At 36.6% G+C, this 22,153-nt stretch overlaps 1 protein-coding gene across 3 annotated transcripts in view; it reads left to right on the plus strand.

The window, feature by feature from the left end:
• PCDH9 (protocadherin 9) overlaps positions 1-7,711 on the plus strand; it is a 668,074-nt gene extending 660,363 nt beyond the window's left edge. For all 3 annotated transcript variants that reach the window (XM_030467415.1, XM_030467424.1, XM_030467433.1), the window contains one exon: positions 7,338-7,711. In XM_030467415.1, the coding sequence (XP_030323275.1) occupies positions 7,338-7,711 (374 nt within the window). The remainder of the gene's footprint in view (positions 1-7,337) is intronic.
• The last annotated feature ends 14,442 nt before the right edge of the window (positions 7,712-22,153 follow it).

Consider the following 22,153-nt stretch of genomic DNA (forward strand, 5'->3'; position numbering starts at 1 on the left):
AGAAAATTCCTTCAAAAGTACGTGTTGTAAGCTGGTCTAGGAAACTAAAGGTTTTAGTCACATAATAACATTACAAACTGAGTTCCATTTCATGGAAAATGTCAACTACTAGAAGATGTCTTGTCTTAAAAATGTAAGGAACTAAAAATCTGTCTAGGCTGACAATGCTTCAAAGTGTGGATTTTGTGGTACATGACCATTTCCTGAACATGCACACATACAGATTTCTATACATGGATGCAGCTTTTGCACTGAAGCAGCTACAGGGGAAAGGAACTCAAGGCAAGAAAGAATGAATGCTGTTTAATAGTGATCATTGGGTTAACAGGCACCTTTTTTACAGCAGATTAGTAATTAGCATTCCTTTGGTGTCTAAGAAAACGTAGTATGATCTCCTCTACATACATGATGGATTACTGTTTTTTATTTATTTATCAGAAGAAGTTTTATTACCAAGGCTAAGTTTGATTCTTGAACACCTATAGGAGAGAGCAACTAGAATCCCAGGAGGAAAAGGAACTTGAGCTGAGTTTGCCAGAAATGTTCAAACCACTGCCTGACAGTCTTTTAAATGAAAGGCAAGTTCCCTTCCAGTAATCAGGTTGTGGGTATAAAGTGGAGGGAGGAAAAAAAAAGTCTACTGCACTGCTATGTTTTTCAAAGCTATAACCTGTTGGCATTTGTTTGTTGAACTCTTAAAATGCCAAACACATTTAGATATTCAAGATTTCAAAGGAAGGGAATGCTTTCTTAAATTTAGGCATGAAATGATCATTGGAAGACTGAGGCAATTCTGTGTACAATCAGAATTTTAAGTAGCTGAATAATCTTGCCTTTAAGAATCCAGCCACCCAAAGGAGAAAAAGAAGTCACGCATGATTTTTGAAATTATAGTTCTGATCTTAGAAACCTACATGTCATGGTTTAGGCACAGACAGTATCAATCAGGCCTCCACTTGCTCACCCCCCATCCCAACTGTGTGACAGGGAGGAGAAAATCCACCCAAGGACTCATTAATTAAGACAAGGACAAGGAGGTTTTTGTTCCCCAATTATGTAAACAGGCAAAAAGAAACCCACAGTAGATTTAGTTTGGGAAGGGAAAATACTAATTTACTTATTAAAAACTAATTTGTGAGGAGAAAGAAAGAACATAACCAGTTCTTAATACCTTCCCCACCAGCACCCCTCCCTTCTTACTGGGCCTGAATTGCTTCACTCCTGCCTCCCCCTCAGCAGCACAGGGAGATGGGGAGTGGGATTTAGGGTCAGTTCATCACATGTTGTTTCTGCCGCTCTTTCCTCCTCAGGAGGACTCCTCCCATTCTTCCCCTTTTCCAGCATGAGGTCCCTCTCATGGAAGAAGTCCTGCATGAATCCCTCTGACATGAGTTCCTCTGAAGAGGTGCAATTCCTCATGAACAGACTGGTCCAGCATGGGCTGCCCAGAATGTCATGGTCTGCTTCAGGAACAGTCACCTCCTCTTACATGATGTCCTCCACAGCTGAAGATCCATATCTGCTTCTCTCTGTGATCCTGCACAGGCTGCAGCTTCACGTCCACCCACCCGTGACACTTCAGGGGCTACAAATCCACATTTATCTCACCATGGTCCTCCAGGGACTGCCCCACTGTGCTTCTCCATGGGCTGCAGGGGCACAGCTGCCGTCCCACCAGGGGCTGCATATCTGCTCTGGCATCTTCTCCCCTTCTCCCCCCTCCTCTTCACTGACCTTGATGGCTTTGCTTTGGCATTGTTCTCTCACTTCATTCTCTATTCTGTTAAGCAGGTCCTTTTTTCATATATATATATATACATATAGATGTATATATATATATATATATATGTATATATATATTTGTAGTTTTTTTCTCCCTGTGCCTCCCCCACTTCCAAAGCATCACTGCACTAACCTGTGTAACCCATCTGGATCATCTAAGGACTTCATAAAATTTTGTAGAAAATCCAATTCTACCAGGCTTTTCTGTCTTTTCAGAAAATGCTTTGGTTGATGCATTTCTGTAATCTTGGGGGTACCTCCCACACATCCTTACACCACCCACCCCAGCCTTCTCTCCCCCTTCTTCTCCCTCCTGTTATTGTGATAGTTGAGGTATTGTGCAGCTTATCTCTGCTAAGCAATGGAGATGTAAGCTACTGCTACAGTACTGTATAGTTCAGTGTTGATGAAAAGAAGCCTGGGCCAAGAGAAAGAACAAAATCTAGCAGGGTTTTCTTGATCTGTTCCTGAGTACAGAGGATGCAGCTCCAGGAAGGGGAGAGAGAGGCAGCAGGTTACAAAGTGGTGTTGATAAGTCTACCAAAAGTGGTAGCAGCAATGACACTAATCCAGGGACCTTGAAACAAGGGGATTTGGGGACAGAATGTGATTTTATCAGCACTGGTTGTGGCAGGTAGAATGACCATAAGCCACTAAAAATATTCTTCAGTAGTCACTGAAGAATCTTGCTGTTAATTAATAATGTCAAGAAAACACGTCCAGTGCAGCATGTGTAGCTCTGTAGTCTTGTTGTTGGGTTTTTTTTTGACAAATTAGAAATGAACAAAAGTCCTTCTCATTTATTTGGCTGATATTTAAGAGGGAAAAAAGTCAAAAAAATATTTTTCTTTATAAACTGTATTCTAGTTTTTGTATATATTATATACAGTAGCTACAAAACCTCTATGAAATGTAATAATGTAATTTCAGTTCCAATATATGCGGGGAAAGGCTGTAACAATATGTAGTCTCAGAAAAGGTCTTTTAGTAAAGGAGCTTATGAAAGCTTAAAAAAGCTCTCTGTGTTTGAGGTTAAACAGGACTGAAAATATTGTTGCTATGGTTTTCTTTTTAAGATGCAATATGAAGAGTTAAATGACTATGATTGAAGCATAACTATGGCCATGTGCTATCCTTAATGCTAGTGGCCTCAGGCAAAGAGTACACATTCATATTTTTTGAGACCAAAAATCTCACTGAGTGGAACTTATTTTGTGGTCTTGACTCTCAGAAGTGAAGAATGACTTTCCTGATGTTAAGAGAATTTTAAAGAAGCAGGTTGAAAAACACATGGTCAACACACCAGAAGCTGCTTGTTAATTGCAGCAATAAGTTAATCAATAAAAAAGCAGTTTTGCTACTGGGTATAATAAAAAGAGATAAGAGACCATACAGAAATTCAAACATTAGGGTATGACCAGCTCTTGAGTGGCATACATTATTTTCCTTCTTACACCTGTCTGCTTTTAAGTAGACAAGTCATGCATCAGCTTGACAGCTATTAACAGAATAAAATAACAGCAAAAAAGCATTTTTTTGTAAGATCGGATATAAATATTTACAAAGACAATTTAAGGGACTGTTTGTTATGCACTTTTGTGTTTGCTTTCAAAACATTTAACTCCAGAGACAGATGGCTTTTGCAGTTTTATCAGCACTTGTGTCATTATATATTCAAGCAGCCAAGACTGATAACCAGCCTCATGTATTACGGATTGTTCAGAGAACAAATACTTTTTAAAAAAAAGGCCACATATCAATAAAGTACTTCAGTGTGGAAAAACTTGATACAGAAATTTCAGTGACATTTCTATGAAGAGAAAGGAGACAAATTAATGCAATTATAAAATTAAAGCAGCAGGAACAGGTTTTTAAGTGGTGTCATTGTATGTGGTAATGAAATAGCTATAGAAAATTGAGTGAAAGCTATTGCTCAGCAGTGGTGGAAGAAAAAGATAATTACCATTAAGGCAACACTATGCCTTCTCAATACAAAGCAGACAACTCTTCAGAGTAAGCTACCCCTAAAAGATCTCTCTCCCATCATGCTGCTCATGATCATTTCAAGTTATGCTACTGAATAGCAACCTGAATAATAAGAACTCATAGAAAAGAATAAACTGTCTATACTTGAGAACATAATTACATAAAACAGAAACTGAGAAAAACAAAACAAAACAAAAAAGAAAACAAAAAATCATGTTGAAAACCTGTCTTTTTCCTTGTTTTTGTATACCTTACAATATTTTATAAGAGCAGTAAAAATTCTCCGTATTTTTCAGACTGGAAAGCATGAGTCAGAGAACTTGAAAATAAACGTACTCTCTTCAGTAGGAGCCTGAACTTTGTGTTTAATTTTGGATAGGCATTTTATTAAGACCTTTTTACATAGAAGCATTTGTAGAGGTGTATCCAGACTTGCATCCTACCTCACAACTACTAGAAGAGTTGTACATCCTGAAGAAGTGTACTATAGGTGTTCCCCTGTGATACCCAATTTTCTAAAAAAAGAAAGGTCTCTCTCTGTCTATAACTGTCCCATGGTGTAACCTACATCCATATAAAAATTGTAATTGACCCAAGGCTGTCAATCATGGCCTCACCTTTGATTAAAATCTCTGCATAGGGAAGGTTGACTAGAGGAGAACTTGCTTCAATAATTATTTTTTTAACTGTAAGTGGTATTTTGTTAGACAAAAAAACAACAAAAAAACCCAAACAACAAAACAGCCAAGGAACTGCTCCTCCTGAACAGGCATTCATCTCAGGATTGTTACCCCATTTCTGTCTGCTGCTCATAGTAACAGATATTTAAATATTCGAGTGCTCCTAGAAATTTTTTCAACTTACAGATGGGTAAAGCAAAGGATGTTTAAAATCCATTCTAAGTTTAACAGCATTAACTGCCTAGAAGCGTTACTGAAGAAAGCAAAATACATGAAGTAAATCTTCTAAAGAGTTTGACACTTAGCTTATAGGGCCATATATTTAGTCCTAAGTAAAACCAGCTTATTACTAATTTAAAATTTAAATGGAAATAAATTTCTTATCTCTTGAAATTTGTTTAACCAAATAGAAAAAGTAACTTAGTCCCTTCAGAACTATCGTACTGAAGATTCTCTTGTTAACCTTTTATTCCAATATAGATTGAAAGCACAGAGTGCATGCACTGTAGTTCTTGAAATGTGTCACTCTGGGTGAAGTTTTTCTTAGTATTTTGAAAGTTTTAAAGCCTACCAAGCCTGTCCTCCAAGGTTAGAAAGATAGCATTACACTGTGACAGTAGGCAGGTTGAAAAAGAGTCCTTCCATTTCTCTACCTTTTCCTCTGAACATGGAAAAAAACTAATTAAAATTAAATTACTGTTGGCAGGAAGAAAATAACCAACCAAACAAAAACCAAACAAGCAACCAAAAACCAAACCAAACCAAAACCAACCCTAAAAACACCAAAACTCAACAAACAAACAAAAACAAAACCCAAAAAGCAGATTTAAGCTATAAATTAATGTCTGGAAATTTTAACAATGTACTGAATTCTTCTTTTATTTATTATTGATTTTTGTTATACTAAATACCTGCATCAGTTTGATTATAACGCCATGCTAGAGGATTCAAAGAAGACCTTTACAGAAAAAAAAAGAATCCATCTGTTCCAGGGAATTATCACAGTTCTCCTTGTAGAATCAAGTTCTTGGTTCTCATTGAAATATCTGCTAAGATCCCACTTTACAGTTACTTTTAACTTTTTTTCCTAATGGTTCTGGATTAATTATTTAGGCCATCTTGTAATGGCCTAAGTAAAAAAATTTAATGTTCCAGTTGTCAGCAATAGGACACTTTCTTATAATTGGTATGCAGAAACAACTTTTATTCTGGATTATTATTTTCTATCATATCAACAGCATGCTGGTATTCTCAAGTTATTGGAAAAGAGAAGTTATTCAGAGACAAAATGATAAATTAATTACACTGTAACATGCAAAAATATACTTGATTGCATTTTTTTAATTTGTGAGAATAATCTGTGGAATTTGCTACCATAATTGTTGTATGTTAAAAACAAAAAAAGGAAAAACCAAAACCCAAAACAAACAACTGGGAAGGAGCAGCAATTTCCATAACATTAATTAGGATAATATCAGTATTCAGAATAAGGTCTGTTACTAGAAGTAATTTATTTTATACGCATGGAGTACAAGAGAATGAAATATTCTTTGGCATTCTAACACAGAAATCTTTGTTAGAGTGTCCTCACTTATCATTTTGAGTCTTAATTATATTATTATACAGATATACTTATTTTGCTGATACACCAGTGACATTTTTCTTCTGATTAGTACTGCTTTTTAAGATGCCTCTTAACTTCACTAGCCATGTCTTCCTGCTAAAGTTCTTTCTCAAAAATCAATCTATAATTTCTTTCATGTCACTAGAGTGTTTAATCAAAGAAAAATGTCTCCTTAACTCTTTGAATGTCTACAGCCAGTTGATTTACTCTGGAACAAAGCAGAGGAATCTCAAAAATCTTGCTCAAAATTGCAATAATAGAATAATGACAAAACATCTCTTAGATGTTGAGAAATACTTAACAAGGGCACACAAAATTATGTCTACTTTTTTTCTTGGCTCGCTCTTTCTCATACATACAGTCTGATCAAATAAGCAAATTCAGCCACTATTCAGCCATTTAAAAATGCAGTAAGACTGTGAGGAATTTAGAAGTACTGAGGACACAGTTGACTTGATCGCAAGATGCCCACAGCTGGCCAGATCTCTCTTCAGTAGTGTGTGAAAAATGATGTAGATATTTAATATGCACTGTACTTCAGCAGACTTCATATCTGTCTCCTGTGGTCATGTATTCCTGACTTACAAAGAATTCTGTGAACAGTTTTTTATCAAGCACAAGATTTACATAGATTTTCTTTTCATTTATTCCTCGATTTTTATGGTTGCATACCAGCCATCTGAGAGGTGTGTAATGTGCAGGAGAACTAAAGATTTTTCTTGCTTTTCTGTTTCAGTATTAATAAAATGTTTCATGGCTTCATATTAACTCCAGCAAAGTGTAACTGCTTTCTTGCTGGGAGTGCGCATCAAAGTTTTAGTCACTGGGTAGATGTTTAGAACTATGAACCAACCAGAAGAGAATACATCCAAACTGTAAGCCTTTTCAAGCTGTATTAATCCTCACACTGAATCTGAAAGGATGTTTTTACTGTCAATGATATTTTTACCTACCTAGCTATTTTCCTGGTGTCACTGAAACACGGAGTTAAATTTACTCATTGTAAGTCTGAGACCGATGACTTGAGGTAATGGAATTGCATGTTCACTATTGGAAACTACACAGGTAGCATATAGAGAGAGTATACATCATACAAAGCACTAAGAGAATGAAAATCTATCTGGATTTACCAGCACAGTATTTTGTTGCAGAATTTCTTAATTTTCTCATGAGGTATATATATAAATTTTATTCTAAATATCACACTCTAATATTCTGTCTTCTTTTTTTTCTCCTTCCTCTTCCTGTTTGTTTTTTTTCTTCAGATGGGCCTCTTGGGCCACGAGGATTAGCTGAAGCTACAGAGATGTGTACTCAAGAATGCCTGGTTTTGGGTCACTCAGACAACTGTTGGATGCCTCCCAGCCTGGGCCCATACCAACAGCCAAAGTCTCCTCTCTCCACCTTTGCACCTCAGAAAGAATGGGTTAAGAAGGACAAACTAGTTAATGGACACACTTTGACCAGGACCTGGAAAGAAGATAGCAACAGAAACCAGTTCAGTGACCGAAAGCAGTATGGTTCCAGTGAGGGTCACTTCAACACTGGCAACCACATGACTGACATTCCTCTGGCCAACTTGAAGTCTTATAAACAGGCCTCAGGAGCTGTTGAGAGTCCAAAGGAGCACCAGCTATAAGAAATGGTTGCTTTGGACCAATGACTTTAGCCTACTTAGACTTGCTAATACTGTGTGTTTGTCAGAGCTTTATGTACTGGGTAGACCTCTAGAACTATGCTTCACCTAGCAGAGATATGCATATCTTTATGTTACCTGTGCTAACAGGTGTGATGTCCTGCAACATGAAAGAGTGTTTCTATTAGCTGTGTGGTTTTCTTAAACAGACATTATTAAAATCTGCAGAGATATCTTCAGATTGCAAATAGCCTTTTTCTATTTTTGTTTTTTGACCCTGGACTGCTGCTATGAACAACAGAAGATGCATTTGGAGAGTGGGAAAGCAAGAAAGTTCAGTGGACTGCAATGATTGGAAAGCATATCCAGTTAGAAAATTGTGCTTTTGTTTTCATTGATCTATGCTGGGACTGTTATACTTGAGATCATACTGCAAACAAAGCAACTGAAACTGTAAATGTTAAACCTGTTGTGCTATTAACAATGTTAGTGGACACATAAGTCAATCAGTGTTCAAATACTTGTAAATAGAAAAATTATTACTTACAATTTTTGTGTACTTATAATGTTCACTTGAAAAGATACTGTAGCATATTTCTGTGTTTCACAGTTGCTTTTTGCTTTCTTTCATTTGCTTCCTGTTGTTTTGCTTTTTATTTTTGGTGATGGTGTTTCTGTGTTATTAGTCTGTCTGACACACAAATGTTCCAAGGAACCCAAAACACTAGTGTTGAAATTGAAAAAAAGAGTGATGGTGTGGGAGGGAAAATTGCTTCTAAAAAAAAAAAAAAGAAATCTTTCCAAGTAAGAGCAAATTATTCCAGCATTCAGGTATAATTTCTTATTTATTTTATTTTTATTTATTTTTAATGTTAAGAAATGGAAGGAGTTGTGTAAGGGCTTAAAAATTCAGCATTAAAAAAGAAAACAAAAAAACCCTGAGAAAAACTTGACCAAAAATCCCCCAAACCAAAAAAAAAAAAAAAACCCCACACAAACACCCAAACCCTGCCGTTATGTTTCATAAAACAAGGAAACTGCAAAACAAAAGAAGACTTTAAATTCAAAATGGTGGGTAAGAGATAAAAATATTAATTTGTATTCCTTGATCAAATTAACTGCAGTCATTTAATGAGTGGCAGCTGACCTTGATCTCAGCTAGAACATACCGAGGAAATTCTACTGGAGCAAATACAGTAACCATGTTTTTCCAATTGGACAGGTGTGTGTCTATACCTAAGACAGTTTGTATTGCTGAAACCAGCAGCATTTGTGTTGATCTCCATCTGCGTTAATGTTGTAGTAACACAAGTGTTTTTAGACCATAGCCACAGAATATTTAATGTGTTGTGCCTTCATGATGTAACAGAGCATTCTCCTGGTAGGCTAGTTGGGGGAACTAAAGGGTTAAATCTCTAATTATTGCTGTTTAACTGTTTGTTATCATAGTTGGTCAATGCCTGGCAGGTACCAGTATCATGTCACCTCAGTCAAACCAGCAGAGTGACTCCTAATGTTAGGAAGATCTAGGTTGCACGCAAAGCAAATCCAAATCCAAGCATTATTAGATGGTTTTTGTTAAGGCATGACAGATGATTTACACAAATAAATAGCATGCAAAAAAAAAAAAAAAAAAAAAAAAAAAAAAAAAAAAAAAAAAAAAAAAAAGAAAAAAAGAAAAAAAAAGTCCTTACAGGAAAAAACAAAAGTTACTTATGCAACAGTGAAACATCAGTCTTAAAATAACAAATCTAGCTAATCTGAGGGTGATTTTATCCTTGCCAAAAATACAAGTTGTTTTTTTAATTCTTTATTTTGTATATAGCAGCTCACTTTTCTTTTTTTTTTTACCTTTTTTTTTTCTTTTTTCCCTTCACAGTATAAAAGGCATTAAAATGGGTTAGGGGTGCATTGCTTTTTGCAGTACTTATGTCAGTTTGTGAGGGGTGTTTGATGACTTTGACAGAATAAATATCTAACCAGTTATCCTTGTTACTGCTTTGCCAATTCAACATTATTTAGTTATTCAGCTCTTGCAATAAATGTTCTCAATTCCTGATTGTGTTGTGTTAGTTCTTGGGCAGATGCTTAAGGGACCTTATTCCTGTTAATTTATCTTTCTTTCTGTTATTGGTTAGTTTGTTTATTTGTTTCATTCTGTATTTCCATTTATTTTCCTGAACATCTCATAGTCCGTCTGGTTCATATAGTTATGTGTAAGATTGAAATATACAAAAAAAATGATCCTGAGAGCCATATTCTGTCATTCCTGTGGTAAGTAGGAATTAATTCAAAATTAGTTATTTGAATTTTGTGAAGCTTTACTTACCCAGCACAAAGGTGACAGAATCTAGCTCAGACTTGTAAGGCATACTTAAGCACATGTAACCACAACCTTGCATGAGTCTTGATAACTGTACAGTGGTAGCACATAGAAAACTCAGCACTTACCACACTTCAGTCTTTATTTTGAGAATAGAAAATGGTCATATCAAAATTATGTAAATACTTTCCTATGAGGAAAGTTTGTGTAGTTATGTAATCATTTCTGTTGCTGCACAGAAAAAAATTTTAAAAATGGGGAAAAAAACCCTCAACAATGTTGAAAAAGACATCTCAATAAAATTAACTTTAAGTTGAACTTAAAACTAGGAATACAACGATTACTTGGAAACCCAAATAGCACCAACTATTTTAAATTATAAGTGCCTTTTTAAACAGAACATATTTTAAAAACTTCTATTACAGTCAGAAAGTAAATGATGTGACTACTGCTACCGAAAGAGAACTGTATTCTGTTCCAACCTTCAGTACTTTGTAATGCCATCCGTCTGTGCAGGACTACGTTGTAGGACGTAAATTTTTTCTCATCTAATTTCTCAGATTCTATGTAAATTTAGATTCTTAAAACTACCGAGCTTTGAAGAAGAAGGGGAGAGGAGAGGAGAGGAGAGGAGAGGAGAGGAGAGGAGAGGAGAGGAGAGGAGAGGAGAGGAGAGGAGAGGAGAGGAGAGGAGAGGAGAGGAGAGGAGAGGAGAGGAGAGGAGAGGAGAGGAGAGGAGAGGAGAGGAGAGGAGGAGAGGAGAGGAGAGGAGAGGAGAGGAGAGGAGAGGAGAGGAGAGGAGGAGAGGAGAGGAGAGGAGAGGAGAGGAGAGGAGAGGAGAGGAGAGGAGAGGAGAGGAGAGGAGAGGAGAGGAGAGGAGAGGAGGAGAAGGAGAAGGAAGGAAGGAAGGATTAAGAAAGATATTCTCATTAAGAGCTAATTCATTCTCAACAAATTGGTTTTCTCATTCAGTAATACTAGTACTGCTGTTTAAAGCTCATAAATTAAGAAAAAAATTGTAAAAAAAAAAAGTTAAACTTGACAGGAACTCAGCAATATATCAGATGAGGAGCTTTAAAAATATTTTAGATCTCACTGCACAGAATGAGAAGTCAGCTGAATATTGGTGGCTATCCAAGTTTAGTACCTTTGAGGATAAATATTACTTAAAATTATCAGTAACCAGGCATGATATGGATGTCGCTCTTATGCCAATTCTAGGGTCTTATTTTTCTTCATCTAGGAAGATTGGATGCCCTTTATTTATTAATGCACACATTTGAAGGACTGCTAAAGAGGTAAGCCAACGTTTTCTTCAGTAGTCCCTATTTTTATTGTGACTGACTGTGTCCTTTGTCCAAATACACTTTTACTGTGTCCTTTGTCCAAATACAAAATGGAGAGCATGCACAGTCATAGTTATTTAGTCCTGCTAAATCTCATGCTGTGTCAACTCTTACTAAATATAGAGCAGTCAGAACTGCTTTCCTAAGGAACTGTCCGAAGGCAAAGAAATATATGGAGCAGAATTGAGGAGGATGCAGAAATATATATAAATTTTAAAAATATAGTCATGGAAAAATTATATTCACATTACTTACTTAATGTGATAATTACCTCTTAGGAAGTTATTAATAGGAGTTATGATCAGAAAGAATCGTAATGAATTGAACATGGAGTGGGCTGAACTCGAATGGAAAAGCTCAGGAACCTTGGGATATGCAAACAGCATAAAAGAAGGAGATGCATATCTGTGCAAGAGGAAAGAACAGGAGTGATAAAAGCTGATGCAACTTACATGAGAAAATAAGGAAACGGGGAAAGGAGGATCACAACATTGATCAGAATTTTAATCTTGGAATGTTTTGAACAAAGGGATGCACTAGTAGCTTTAGTGAAAGAGAAGTGTGGTGAGAATCATGGGATGTGATGATAAGTCATATCAGGGGATCCATGGGACTCATTACATGACAGCATAAAGGTGAGGTCTACTAGGCTTAGGCTATTAGACTTAAGCCTAGTAGCTTCTGATACCTCAAAACAAGTTACATAAGTATTCCTATTGGCATGGGAGCACAACAGTGGTGCCGTACCTAGTTCAGACAGGAAATCAAGTAGCCTTTGATGACTGATTGCCCTTGACCACAAAGTACTTACCTGATTCATCTGATAAAGCTTTCCTCTGGCATGTATCCTTGCTGTGAAGTAAATAAACAGCAAAAGGTCTCTATAGCACGTGTGCTCACATGTTCTGATTCAGACAGCAAAAACTTAGCACTCCTGCGATTTCCTCTGAATGCTTAGTTCTTTGCCATTGAATACAATTCTTCAGCAGAACTGTGTTCCAAAGTCTCAGCTTCATCTAATTTATATTCCTGCAGACCATGCTGCTGTGATGAAAAGCTTCAAAATGGAAACCAATTCTAGGGCAAAGCAAGGCATTTTAGTATACAGAAAACTTGGTAAAATATCACCCTGAAATGTGAATCAGGTCAGAATTTAATGGACAGATAAGCACTAACTCAAATCATATTATTTTTATTAACTTTCGCTGCTGATCACCTTGGTGGAAACATCCATCAGATATCACACCATAATCCTTAACCACCTTTGACTTTTTCTCATATTCTAAAAAATACTCTTACTGGTAGGTGCTCTGTTTTAAAATTATAAGATATTCTTTTCCACATGTTATTTGAGTAAATTTATTTTTCCTAGTTTGGCTATCTGAAATATAAGACCTTATATAAGACAGCTGATTATATTATAAAATGCTTTTCTTGTGAAATTTTATAATTTGATTTCAACTAGTTGCCCATAATAATATTGTAACATAAAGGGTCTGATTCTGATACTTCAGGTTTTATTGAACCTCTTAGGAAGCAGAATATCAGGACTTGTCCCATAATTAGGAACAGAAATAGCAAGTCCTCTGGTATGCAGTGGACCAAATGACTCTTGAGGAGATGCAAATTTGTAATTTCCACATTTTAAAAACACAGTTTAATTTCTATATCAACTAAAATTAGAGAATTGAAAATGCATTAAAAAAAAATGATATAGACATATCTTCAATGGACAGTAGTAGAATTTATGTGCTTATATGTGCCCTCATTCTAATAAATACTGTGCAGCTTTTTTGTGACTCTGAGTGCACTTCATTTCTTTAGAACACAGCAGTAAGCATCCTCTTGTAGAAGAAGCAGCTCAGGATTTCACAGGACTGGGTTGACAATGAGGAGAATATCAGACATGCATGTCATATGCTAAGTTTTGAAGCAAGAATGCTGTATCTCACAGCAGCATCTCATGCCTCTAACTACAACTTTAAGCTTATACTGCTACCTAATTGTACAATAGAAAAAGTATGTCTTTGACTCCCAGAAAGGTTCTCAAGTTCTCACTGTATATTTTGAAAAAAAGAAAGAACTTAAAGAAAATGTCCCTATTTTCAGAAATGTTATGTTTGGTTTTTTTTAATCATAGCCATTCTTAAGTCCACCTGTTGTGCCTAGGTATTGCAACACATTCTACTATTGCATGGCATGTAAATAGATACCTTAATTATTCATAATGATATGATTATATACACATATATATATAGATTATATATATATATATACTTAAATATTATCGATAACATAATTATTCCGTATTATTTAATGGAATTTTGGGACTATCGATTTTGTTGTTTGATGTACTTTAAACTGTATGAAGCAGCATATTCTTAAGACTACCTTCACCACTGCTTTTGATTATTTATTCATTAAATAAAGTGCTTTTTTTTTGCTTGTTATAATCCTGTTTGTACAACCATGTGAAAATGTTAAAATGGGTAAGTACTGTACGGGAATTATAACTGTTTCCTTTCTTCCATAAATATATACCTATAACAACACTTATTAGTGATCTGAGTTTTAAAAATGTGTCTTTTCATGTGTTTACTATCACCTTACACAAAATCCAAATTTAAATGAAGGCTCAGATGATATTCCTTCATGTAACTAAGAATGCACCAATGACTTTTAAATATCTTTCTACCTGTATTCACAAATTAAATTATGATGACATCTGTTCTTAAACTAATCATGAAGTAAATTCATAATGCAGTATTTAGGGTTTTCTTACTGTAGCTATCATAAGCAAACCAACCTTCTTCATTTCTCCTGTAAAGATATATTAAGCCTCAGATGGAAGCCAGAAAGTCTTCACACTCAGAGGACAATATTTAGAATAACTGATTTAACAGGAGATCAATCAGAAAACTTGTACACTGATTTTTTTTCACATTTCACGGTCAGCTTCCACCTTTGCTTCGTAGAGGTCAACTTAAATGTGTGACTCTGAGAAGCTCAAACAATTATTCTTGATAGAACTGGGAACTCTTTTTGGTAGCCCTTAGTTGTATCAAAGTCAATGGGAACACTTTTCATTATTTTAAGAAGCCAGTATTTCACCAGCATTTAAATGCATATTTGTTCAAAGGAAACTCACCTTCTGCTTTCTTTTCATTTACTACAATATTTCTTATTCTGAAGAAAAATTGTTCCCTTCCAGATTCTCCACTTTATTTTCTTCACTGCTACCCATAGAAGTAAGTGCTGCAATGCCATGAAACTATTGACTGAAGTAGAGACAGTTGAGGCTTTCTAGTACTTCCCCAAACTACTCAGGTCTTTTAAGTGCTTTGGTTACTTTTGTAGGGAATGCCAGGTGGGCACCCTTTCCATCAGCCATTTCCTGAGGCTCCCTCCTACACTTTGCTGCTTCTTATGTTGCTTGAAACCCCACCTGTACTCCTCAAAGATTTCAAAATTAAAATGAATTTGTTATGTGATACTTGCCTGTACCACTTCCTTACTAGAATATTTAGGCACATTTTTTTCTATTTCTTTTCAGATAGGGCATTGAAAGTGAAATCTGTGTTATTCTGCAGCTATACAGCCATTTTCAATATCTTGTCACATAGGTACTACTAGAAAGAAGTCTGATGACCTTATCACTTTCACAATGGAAAACAGGGGAGAGAGAGAAGTAGAAAGATAAAGAGAGGGTAGTAGAAGGCCGTATTTATTAGACATTTGTGTGTATGAAAGAGAGAACAGCAGAAAGTTATGTGCATGACAAATGTGTTGGGGAAGAAGCAAACTACAGCAGAAATTAAGAGTAAATTTAAATATGAAGAAGCAAATTGTTATGTAAACCCTTAAAAATGTGTCCTGAGACTTCCTATTTCCATCAGACTGTAAGAAATGATGCTCATCTCTGAATAAGTTTGTGTATACACAGCAAATCTAGCTTATTTTCTTGTGAAAAATTACTCAGAACTATGGCAAGGCTGCACCATTCTGCTTATTTTCTTCCATTTGATACTCACATGCCTTCTAAGAAATGTTAAAATATTTTCAGGCATTACTCTTCTGCTCTTCATATATATGTAGAGACCAGAAACAATACTACATGAACATTGAGTTTGACTAATGAATTTCAAACATCAAATGTTTATAAAATCCTTAGCTATGGATACCCTACAAATAATGTATAGAAACTATCAGTTAACAATTTGCAAAGAGAAAAGAAGACAGTACACAAAGGTTTAGACTACTGATAATCCTTTTTTACCTCAACCCCTCCTGCAAAGGGACACAGCTGATAAATATACAGGTATAACATACTACAAAGTGATGAGGGTGTTTTTATTCACATGTAATATTCTGCAGAAAGCTCTAGGTTGTGAAGATGTTTGCATTTTCATCTGATATTTAAATTCAAAAAGAAATTAAAGAACTTAGGTCACATAAAACCCATATTTTTATTTATTTTTTTTTATAATGCAGGTTTATAGTTTGTTTTCTTTTGGAGGAGAGAAAGCTTGAATTCTGTTTACCGTGTTTATACTTTTGATTATTATTCTTTTTCTAGAATTTCTTGCAGGAGTATTATTTACTACAGGGAATAGCATAGGCCTCTGCTTTTATTGCATGATCTTGTACTTCTAGGGCACTTCAGCTGTCTTCAAGGTAAAGTTGCTTCTACATTATTTATAAAGATCATGTATAATTGTTCTCTACCTTGTGGTATTAAGCACCCAAGAGTAAAACAAAAAAGAAAAGAAGTAAGCCACAGAAAGACACTTGTATTCACACACATGCACACATGCACACACACACATACAAAAAAAACCCCGTACTGTTTTATGAAAGCAAAATTTACAATGGTCTGTTCATTCACACAGAATTAGCTATTTACTGATGCTGATTGATTCAGCATCATACTGCTTGTTTCTTTCTTTAGCAATCACACCTAACAGAGCCATGAACAGTAGATACATGGTGGGATTAAACTTCATACCAAAAATTATTTGAAACATAAGGAGACTTTGGATATATTGATTTGGGGGTAAGACAAAGGCATGTCAATATTCTTCTGTAGTCTCCCACTGTTAGTACGTATTTTTGAATTACTGCAAAAACTCCTAAGACATCCAGGAAAGTCTCTGGATGCTTAATTTTAGGTGCAAAGTGAATCAAAATTTTAAATAAATGTTCTCTACATTGTAAACAGCGATGGTTGAAGAACTCCAGAAAGAAACTACCTATCTTCTTTACGGAGAATCAGAGAGAACTTACCCCAAACTTAGAATTGACAGCTGTCTCCGGATAACTTACCATGTCATATTGCCCATCACAAATATTGGAAATCTATATGAAAATCTATAAGAACAAGAACAATGAGAGATTGAAGCTAATACTTGCAGCCTCTGGTAAAAAACCAACCAACCAACCAACCAAAACTAAAAGCCAACAAACTATGGAAGGGTAAGGGAAAGACACGTTCAAGATTTTTCTTTGCAAAACATTTAGCTGCAGGAAATTATATTGCTGAAACAATGTTTCACTTGGATGCCCTACCATGTGTGGCTCAATAACCATGCTAAAGCCTAAACTCTTACAAGCAGTAATTCTACACAAATATGCATTCAGTTAATATGTGGTTCTTGCGTGGGAAATACAAAGAAATTTAGTTTCTCTGCATTTTTTAGAATATCAAATGCATGATTACTGTTTATAATACGCTTGCAGTTACAGACTCTGTAATTCTTTGGTCCTGAACAATTGCATAATCACTAATTCTACTACATTAACGCTGGAAGTAGACATGGATGGTTTCAAAAGGGATAGTACTGATTTAATGAGGTCTCAGTCACTACATTTCCAAAATTACAGAAATTCTCTTTGACACCCATTGATGCATTTGGGTATTTGAAGCAATAAATCAACCAACTGCCAACAAAAAGAAACATTAAAAAATCAAAACAAACAGAAAGGACAATGAAATTTCATTTTTCACAATTTGCAGCTACCAAAATATTATTTCCTGACTAGTTTCCAACAGTTTGGCTAGCTTTACTATGGACTGCTTGTTGCTCAATCTATTGAATACTTAAATCTGCCATTTGTGATAGTGTTTTGTGTTTTGAATGTTTATGGCTTTGTGATTATGCTAGAATAAATTTGACAATAGTTCCATGCACACAGAGGAGGTATTCTGAATTCATTGCCCTTCTCTTGCATTTGCCACCTCATTTTTTTGTGTGTGATAGGCAGCAGCTGATCACATCCTGAGGTTATGGAACTTGTATTTAGCCAAAAGTAAATAGCTGACAGTTCTTTCTAGAAGGGAATTTGTAAAATTTTACGAAACCACTTTTTTTCTTGAAGGTGTCTTTATTCTGCAAGGGTCCCTGGAATAAAAACTCCCTTTGATATCAGCTGGAGACAGATTAGCTCAAGCAGCAGTTTTCATGTCAGTGGCCATTACCCCAAACAAAGATGAAAGGATACGTCAATCAGATACATGGTAAAATCCTTAAACTCATATGCCCTCAAGTAATCCTGCTGTGTAACTATCAATTACTCTACATAGAGGAGTAAAAGGGAAACATAATCTGAACATAGAACACTGCAGACTGCCTAAATTATAGCATGTAGTGGAACAAAGCAATCAGACGCCTCTGATTACCGAGAAGTGGGTGTGAGCCGGTATCAAATCCACCTGTGCCCAATTAGGGCAGGCCCCCTATTCAGCATGTGCAAGACCAGGGGTCCAATAGAAGGTGAAACTCACAGCCACAGACTAGCTCACTCTCAAGCACTGTATTACCTTTATTGCGCCACCAGCGCTCATCGCCTCCAAGGTGAGGCTCTCGTGGCGCAGCTGGTTAAGACCCAGTACTGCAATGCCAAAAGCCCCAGGTTCGAGACTCCACAGAGAGCTAGTGTGTGGCTGTGAGTTTCACCTTCTATTGGACCCCTGATCTTGCACATGCTCAATAGGGGGCCTGCCCTAATTGGGCACAGGTGGATTTGATACCGGCTCACACCCACTTCTCGGTAATCAGAGGCGTCTGATTGCTTTGTTCCACTACAATAGCATGTAGATGCAGATGTACTACGTAGCACCTAACCATACATCAGCACTACCTCTTCCCTTCAAGAGTATATTTAATAGTTGGCATCCATCTTATCTAATGTTGGGTTTTTTTGGTGCTTACAGAGTAGGGTCTGCACAATTTCATAACTTACTCACACATCTCTAACAATCTGTTTATAGACTTAGACAAATGTGAAAATAATTTTGTGAATTAATTCAGTAGTTTGACTATTTAAATGTAAAATTTGAAACTACCTTTATTAATTAGAGTGAGACTTTGAAATTAGTATATAAATATTTAGCTTCTGTTTCTTCAACTGCAATTAATACAGACGTTTAGGACTGTGTTCTTCATCAATTTAAGTGTGAGACAATGCTTAAAGAATTCCTTCTTTGACATTTACCAAATTCTTTTTGTTACATTGTCCTTCAGGAGTGAAGAGAATAGCTCTCATGATCTTTTTCTGAAGCACTGTATTATAGAATCATAGAAAGTTAGGGGTTGGAAGGGACTTCAAAAGATCATTGAGTCCAATCGCCCCCTGCCAGAGCAGGGTCACCTACAGCAGGTCACACAGGAATGTGTCCAGGTGGGTTTTGAATGTCTCCGGTGAAGGAGACTCCACAACCTCCCTGGGCAGCCTGTGCCAGTGCTCTGTCAGGTTCACAGTGAAAAAATTGTTCCTTATATTTATATGGAACTGCCTATGCTCCAGGTTATAACCATTGCCCCTTGTCCTGCTGTTAGTTACCCCTGAGAAAAACTTGACTCCATTACACTCACCTCTTACATATTTATAAACATTAATGAGGTCACCTCTCATTCTCCTCTTCTCCAAGCTGAAGAGACCCAACTCCCTCAGCCTTTCCTCATAAGGGAGATTTTCCCCTCCTTTAAAAAATCTTTGTCACTCTGTGCTGGACTCTTTCAAGCAGTTCTCTATCCTTCTGGAACTGAACAGCCCAGAACTGGACACAATATTCCAGATGAGGCCTCACCAGTGTAGAGGGGGAGGAGAACCTCTCTCAACCTAGTTATCACCCTCTCCTAATGCACCTCAGGATGCCATTGGCCTTCTTGACCACAAGGGCACATTGTTGGCTCATGGTCATCCTTCCATCCACCAGGTCCCTTTCCCCTTCACTGCTCTACAACAGCTCAGTCCCCAACCTGTACCGGTACGTGGGGCTGTTCTTTCCCAGATACAAGACTTTACACTTGCCCTTGTTGTACTTCATTAAATTTCTCTGAGCCCAACCCTCCAGCCTGTCTAGGTCCCTCTTAATAGCAGCACAGCTTTTTGGGGTGTCAGCCACTCCTCCCAGTTTTGCGTCATAAGCAAACTTGCTGATAATACACTATATTCCCTCATCTATGTCAGGATGGGGCAGGAAAGAAAGACTGGAAGAAAAAAAAACAAACCCCAAACTAAACACAGTTCATTACTGAGATGTATTTTTGCATTAATTTCATGTGTAGTCCTAAGGGTTGCTGTTGGGTTGTGGGGTATTTTTTGTTTGCTTGGTTGGTTTGTTTTTTGGTTGTTTTTTTTTTGAAGGGTGGGAGGTGGGGTTTAGTTTTTTGTTTTGTTTTGGGCTTTTTTTGTTGTTGTTGTTGGTTGGTTGGGTTTTTTTCCTACATTGCAAAGTTCAGATTTGCATTCTCCCTCTGTAGGGGAACCAGATCCAGCCATATTAGCCTCCCCCCAGCCGTAAGAAAACCAAACACAGAAGTTAGTAAGGAACAGTAATGACTTCTTATCTGCAGAGCTCTGTCCTTGACAACAGGAATGCAAGACTATGCATGCATCAGCTAATGAGTTTAGAGTCAATTGAGGCTCTGCAACCTGAATGGTGGTGTCCCAATCCTACCATCTGCTGTCTTACTGATCGTTATTACACAATGTTGTATTTCAGTGTATCCTTGAAGTGGTTCATCTGCCTTTCCTGTCTGTGTGTTGCTTCTTCAAGTCCAGAGCACACCAGCTGCTGCAGGACGCTGGTGTCTTCTATCCTAGATGTGTGACCAGCCCAGTGCAGCTGTTCTATGATGATCATGGCTACAGTCCCTGGAACATAGTTCTGCTCTGAAACTTTGTTATTGCAAATTTTATCCTGCCATCTGATGCACAATATGGTCCACAGATGGTGCAGATGACATTTGTCTAGGAGTCATATATGTCGTCATTAGTTCATGTCTTCAAATCATTCAGCATATCAGATAACAGAGCTGCTTTATAGACCCTACTGTTTAACACCAAGCTGCTATTTGACCTCAGAGTAGCGACATCCTGAACCTCATAGTGCAGGATGAAAAGTTGTATTTTTTTCTTGGACATTTTAGAAGAACAAGAAAATATTGTAAGAATGAGAGGAAGGTAATATTATTGTTTTCTTTTAAGCTATTTGGGGAAATTTTGAGTTTGATTTCCACTGTTTAAAATAGGATGTATTCCACCTACCTAAATCAAATATCTATTGAATCACTATTTCACAAGCACAGTGCATTCGTGTTTCTTATTTATTGTCAGAAAGTGCTGTTTCATGTAAGGAACAGACTTTAACCATGGAAGGTATCAATGAGTTAAATGTCTTGTGAATTTGAGTGCATAGATAAATAAGTAAACTGACAGAGATAGATGTAACCTGCGTACATGTAACAAACGCTAAATTTAACTAAGGTTATAGAACATATGTTAGTTCATATTGTTCAGGAGTCAAAAAACTGAATTTTTAAAACTAGCCAACTAGCTAACCAATCAACCAAAAATCCACATCTGCTAACTTAACAGATTTCCACTCTTTGCTTTATCTATGCAGAAAGCTTTTAAGGGGAACATTCCCTCTCATTATCTGCCTTACTTCCATTGTTTTGCCTTCCAGGAATGGACAACCAGTTTATTTCATTGTCATTTTCTGTCTTTAAGGTCACAGATATAGGAATCCCTCTGGATGGAATGCCAGATGGAAGAAAAGTATTTTCTTCTGCAGTGAACCTCATTTCAGAGGTTTAGGGGAACCATCACCCTGAAAAGGGACAAAAAAGTCTGTAAAGTCCATCCCTGCTTTTTTATAGTCTGCTGCAATGAAAGGTTAAATATTATTTATGGATGGTGGAATTTCCCTTTTATGATTTTGTGACTACAGTAATTTAGAACCTAGAAATATATATGAGTAATTAAACTCAAATTATGCTTATATGTTTTGCCTATAACATACCTTTCATTCACTGTTCATTTGTCTAAACACATTAGTTCCCTTTGAAGTTCTGGGGTTTTTATTTTTCCCTGTATTTAAGAATGCATCTCAATGTATTTTCATAGAATCAAAAAACCACAGAATTATTTGGTTTGGAAGGGACCCCAAAAAGCATCTAGCTCCAACCCACTGCTATAGGCAGAGACACCTCCCACTGGACCAGGTTGCTTAAAGACCATCCAATATGATCGTGACCACCTCCAGAGAGGGGGGATCCGCAACTTCCCTGGGCAACTTGTTTCACTATCTCAGCACACTCACACTAAATAATTTCTTCCTAATGTCTAACCTAAATGTACCCTCTTCCAGATTAAAGTCTTCAGGTACCTTTCAGTACCTTCAGGTACTGGAAGACTGCCATAGGGTCTCCCATGAGACCTCTCCAGGCTGAACCACCACAACTTTGTCAGCCTGTCTTCATAGATGTGCTC

This window comes from Calypte anna, chromosome 1 (genome assembly GCF_003957555.1).
Source record: "Calypte anna isolate BGI_N300 chromosome 1, bCalAnn1_v1.p, whole genome shotgun sequence".
Taxonomy (NCBI): domain Eukaryota; kingdom Metazoa; phylum Chordata; class Aves; order Apodiformes; family Trochilidae; genus Calypte; species Calypte anna.